This window comes from Fulmarus glacialis, unplaced genomic scaffold (assembly GCF_000690835.1).
Source record: "Fulmarus glacialis isolate BGI_N327 unplaced genomic scaffold, ASM69083v1 scaffold40878, whole genome shotgun sequence".
Classification (NCBI taxonomy): Eukaryota; Metazoa; Chordata; class Aves; order Procellariiformes; family Procellariidae; genus Fulmarus; species Fulmarus glacialis.
Genome location: NW_009227124.1, coordinates 1 through 5,294, shown reverse-complemented (window position 1 = coordinate 5,294; position 5,294 = coordinate 1). Strand labels below are relative to the sequence as shown.

The 5,294-nt window shown below is 43.7% G+C and overlaps 1 protein-coding gene across 1 annotated transcript; it reads right to left on the bottom strand.

Moving 5' to 3' along the window:
• Positions 1–3,100: 3,100 nt before the first annotated feature.
• PSMB3 (proteasome (prosome, macropain) subunit, beta type, 3) lies at positions 3,101–5,288 on the bottom strand. The gene is made up of 5 exons (XM_009583051.1): positions 5,268–5,288; positions 4,771–4,878; positions 4,216–4,393; positions 3,868–3,962; positions 3,101–3,226 (listed from the first exon to the last, which is right to left on the bottom strand). The coding sequence occupies exons 2-5, from the start codon at positions 4,803–4,805 to the stop codon at positions 3,178–3,180; spliced, it is 357 nt and encodes a 118-aa protein (XP_009581346.1). The 5' UTR covers positions 4,806–4,878; positions 5,268–5,288; the 3' UTR covers positions 3,101–3,177.
• Between the last annotated feature and the right edge of the window lie 6 nt (positions 5,289–5,294).

Here is a 5,294-nt window from a genome sequence, read left to right as displayed (position 1 = left end):
GGTTGCTTTTCTCTTAAACAATAAGCACTTAAGTTTACTATCAATTAGAAATTAAATACCAATCACTTTTTATTCTTGACAGTTTTAAAAATCTGCATTGAATCTGCAACTTTGGCCTGGTAAGTTTGCCGTTCTCCTTTTGGGAAACTAGCTTGTACCTTTTAAACTGTTTATCTTTAAATTGTGTATTAAAAAAAGAAGAGAAAAAGGGGGGAGGAAGAGAGAAGGAAATTAGTGAACTGCAGACATCCTGCACTGAGACACCACAAAACAAACAACCCAAAGAAAGTAGAAGAATGAAGCTTGCATAGCTAGGAGCAACAGTCTCATTCACTGAATTTCATAAACAGGAATGAAATCAAAATGCGGTTAGTTCCTGCAACAATCTTTACAGAAGGCGTGATCCTAAGGGCTTAAGAGCAGTTAACTGTATTTTCTTAGTCCACTCCAAAGAAACTCCTGCTAGAATTGAATTGGCTGTCTCTGGCTCAAGTGATACGAAAAGCCCCATAAGCTCTATTCACTTTAGCACTTCCCCAATTCTGCCACTTCTGTCAAGTTGCCATACTGTGTGTATTAAAGTAATTAAATGCAATTTTCTCACTTAATGATGTATTACCCAGGTATGTAACTTTGTTTAACATAAGCATTTTGTATATTGTTTACATTTTGAGAGGTAGCATTATGTTAAAAATGCTAATTTTTGTTTCTAGACAGTATTTTTATTACTAGAATAAGAAGTGAAGCTGCAAATATTTGATTTGTTTTTAAAAGGGACTTTTTCTTTTGTTTTTGTTGTTTTTGTTTTGTTTTTTTTTAATCTTGTTTTAGGTCACTTTTTTAACTCAAGTATTTAAAAGGAGAACCCAGCCCTTTCAATTCTGGTTTTACAGCTGCTTGTGCTAGTTTGTTGTCTGTTTCTGGTGTGAATTTAGTTCTAGTTTGCTGAATGTAGATATTTCTGTCTGTAGCATGTACCCTGTGGAACACTTTACACTGAAGTGCGTTTGACTGAAAACCATCCTCGGCTGAAAGAGTTGCAGTAGGTAGACAGATCATTTGGACCCTGGTCAGTGTGCAGGATTTTTCAAGAAATCGCAGTGCAATTCTGTGATCAACTGGAGTTTCAGAAAGAAAAAAAAATTAGTGTGCAGTGTCTCCAGTGCCCGAAGGCAGGGTGAGTTTGTGTGAGAAGCGAGTTGCAGGATCCGTATTCCTGTCCGTACCGAGGGCGTGTCTCTTTCTGAACACGGGCCTAATCTGTCAAAATTTAAGAACTAAAAACTGCTTTGAACCTAGAACTTACATCCTCCCCGTTGAGATAGCTCCTACAGCGCAAATAAGAGTGGGAGAGGGAAGGCAGAGTGTGGAGTCACAGTTTGGGTGCTGTTCTGCCCCAATAGTGCAATAAAAAACACTCGAGAACATGTTGGGTCACCCTTTAATAGGACCCACATGTTCTGGAGGTATCAGGCAGCACCCGCCCTTTGTGTCAGCTTTGGTGTCAGCACTAGGAAGAGGGCCTGGTATTTGCTATACGTAAGAAGAACGTTAGCAGGAGTTCATTGCTCACAGCAAGGAGTGGTGGGATCCTTCCCTCTGGTCTCATACACGCCGCTGACTGACCTGGTTTTAATTATAAAAGCCGCAATCGTGAAATTCATCACAGGGAGAACTTCTGGGGTAGTAGGTGACTCCAGATTTCCTGCATAAATGAGGCTGTACTCCCACATCCGAGAATCCTAGTTTTGAATTGGATTGTCATAATCAGCGAGAACCCTAGAACACTCGAGTCGTCTTTCCTTTTCTGGGAGGAAACTCCTGCTTTCCGCCTCAGAGCGCTGCCACAGCTACCTTCAGTGGGGACTTGCCTCTTAGCCCGAGAAAGGCACAAAGCAAGGTTGTATTGTAGTTTCGGGCCGTTTGGTAGGGGTTGTGTCTTAGCCTCGACAGACGGATGCCTCCCAGTCCTGTGACTACTATGCAGTCTTTATAGATGCCTCCCTTCAAGCTGCACAGAGGTCAAAGTGTTTAACCTCGAAGTGGTACAAACCTTTCAGAAGTCAGTGTGTGTGTCCTAAACTTGGTTTGCAACACTGCGTAACCGATCTGAGACAGATCGTCCTTACAATAGCTCCAAAAACAAAACTGCTATCCTCTCCCCGTCTGTGTCTTAATGCCCCGTTTCAGGTTTGCCTGTCAACTTCCCCTACTTCTGCAGAGCCATTCTCCAGTATCCGTATTAGCCACTACTGATTTTCCTTGCTCTTTGAAATGAATTCTTGTGTAATAGCGATGGCAAAGTTCGGGGGACCAACTGCTAGTCATCCATCACTTTTAGTGGTTTCCGTTTTTACCACTCAGATGTTGTGCTGCTCTTTGTTTAGCTGCACAATGCTAAATGCAGCTGGATTGAGTGGTGTCAAGTGAGTGTATTACACACAGGTCACAAGGGTGGGCAGGGCTAATCAGTGCAACTGAAAAAATGTGAATAAATTACGTTTAATCTAAAACTTTAAAAAAAAAAAGCATTCTAGGTTTTTTCACTGCTGTTTTTTAAATAGGAATTTTAAGTCCTCTGTGCTTGTCTGTTTGCTAGGAGCAGTTTGAGACACTGTTACTGTTTTGAAATGCATGCATGTTACAAGATGAGTCTCCAACCAGAGAAAAATAAAATTAAAACTTTGTGTACATCTGTTCCTTACTGCTGTCCTCTTTAAAGTCCTCTAATGATCAACTGTTACTCCATGAGGTATGTGATCGTTTTAAGTCCTAGATTAACGACAACTGGAAAAGTCTTTTTATACGTGTCTGTAAAATGGGGTTTTTAAGTAAGAACTGATTTTACCAAGTCCTGGATATGAAAACAAATTAGAATTGACAGGAAAAGCTAATACTGCCATACTGTCTGAAGGAGATGCTGCTGACTCCCTAAGGGGCAGCTGAAGCTCAGTCACTCTCACATGTGGGTGTACTGAGGGAGATTAGTACAGGTGGCTCAGAGAAAGGTAAGCTCTGCTGCCGTGCAAAACCCAGGCTCCTTCTGGTAGCTTTAGAGATGAGAACTTAATCCTAGTGTTCAGACTTAAGAAAAGGAAAGTTCATTACAGCAGAGAGTTTTATTTAAAAAAGTTCCAAGCAGACTGGGATGTGAAACACATGAGCAGATGTGCTGGGCTAGTCCATGCGAGCTTTCAGGGTCCTGGTGGTGATCTTGTCTTTTTCACTAGAGGGGAAAAGAGAGAAGACTACTAGTAAATCCACGTTTAATACCTACATACAGATTGTCCCTTCATTAGGAAGTTGCAGTGTGCATAGGTAGTTTGTTTGCTAGCGCAGGCAGGATCATCTGAACTTGAAGGTGGCCGTTACGACTGAGTAAACCCCATCCTCCTGCCACTTCACCCCACAGGAGCTCCCATGGGTGCAGTAAGCAGCAGCGCCTGGGATGCTGCAGGGACACAGCACCACGAGCAAAAGAAGCTGCTTCAGAAGTCAGTCTGATTGCAGAGTCTGAAAGTTAACGTCGCACCCAGCTGTGGCAAAAAGCATCCTCCTGGCCAGTGCTACCCATATGTGAGAAGTCACACTGCTAAATACAGGGAATGCAGCTAGGGAATCCCTATACAGCAGAGTCTAACTCTAGGATTAATTTCCCATGGCTCCTGCTGTTCTAGCAACAGTCACGAACTACAATAGAGAGCAGCCGTGAGAAATAAAACACTTAAAATGGACAAAACGTTACTACGGGTGCTGCTAGAAGGGAGCAGGATTAGGGCCACCCTGGAAGCCAATTCCTTAACTAACTTTAACACACAGCTTGTTAAATTCTACCTCTGTTCTGTAGGGGAAGAGAGCGGCACTTACATTATGTGTACTACCACACCCATTCCAGATATGGCATCTCTGTCCACCGCATTCAACATGGCCTGCGAGATCGTTTCGAAGAGGTGATCGGGTTCCTGAGGAACAGAAGCTCTTTTAGTTGGTGTAAAAATTGAATGTTGAGTCATCAGTTTTTTGTTCAAAACCCAAAGTATCATCCAAGATGCTGCAAGATCTTTCCCGCAAGCTACAGCCTCTTTGTTCTCCGGAGCACCTTCGGGAAATACCAAAGGACAGAGCTTTCCATCCAACCCGCGTATCTCCGGTTCTCCAGTTAACAGCAGGAGGCTGAATCCAAGAATCGGAGCTAAGCCTGGCCACCTCACTCACCATGTCGGGCTCCCAGAGGGACTCGCACATGCCGTACATCTGCTCGGAGCAGGTGCCGCTGACTACAAAGTCATCGGTTATCATCGGGCAGCCGATCAGGTCTAGAGAGCAGATGAAAGGTTCGTGTGTTATGGGGTCCAGCCCAGCAATGACTGGTTCTGTGTAGTAAGGTCCAAACCTGTGAAGAACAACATGGCATAGAGCAGTGCAACCACCCTGACACAGTTCCACATCCCACATAAATATCTGTACAAGGAAAACATCCCACAGATGTTTTCTGGTGGGGACCTTTCAGGTCAACTTAGAAGCACCCTGCAATAGTTTTAGCATGGCAAACAGAACAAACTTGTACTACTACAGGATTATTTTAACAATACTCAGTATTCTTTTGCAAGGAGGTTGAAGATGTCACAAGATTCAAGTCTCCTTTTGCCATACCACAAGTAGTCTTTACAGGAGCCCTCCTCAGCCTCCCACCTCTCTAGAATTGGATCAGCTCCAACAACCACAGCCTTCACTGACACGTAAACAGTGACTCTGTTGTTTGATAGTTACCGTCTCTCGTAGAGCAGATTGGAAACCATGCTCATAAAAGTCTGAGGTTTGATCTGCCTGCCTTCCTTCAGCTCATAGAGATTCAGCCTGAACTTCAGTCTCTGGGCACTGCAAGAGATGAGAATCAGCATTAAAGCAGAAGCAGGTTCTTTTTTCTTTCACCTTTACCCAGGCCTGAACTGTTCTACTGCACGCTGACAGACACCAGCTCCTGATGCATGCCTGAGGCAGGTAGGTATTCCAGGTGCAGCTCTTTTTATACCTGAAGTTACCAAGTTTTAGTAGTGACGTGATCTTAAATTACGTGCAGTTTTATTTAAAAAATCCCACTGAAGGGAGACCAAGAAAAGGAGTGCTGGCACCCAGCTATTATACCCTCCCCCACGAATAAACAAAGACATTTATGCTCAGCATAAGCTGCCACTTAGTATTTAGTGTAAATATGCCTCTTACAGGCTCTGTATGGGAACGCACGGGCGGGCAGGAGTCTCACTTACACCGTTTGCACGTCCGTGGCCAGTCCT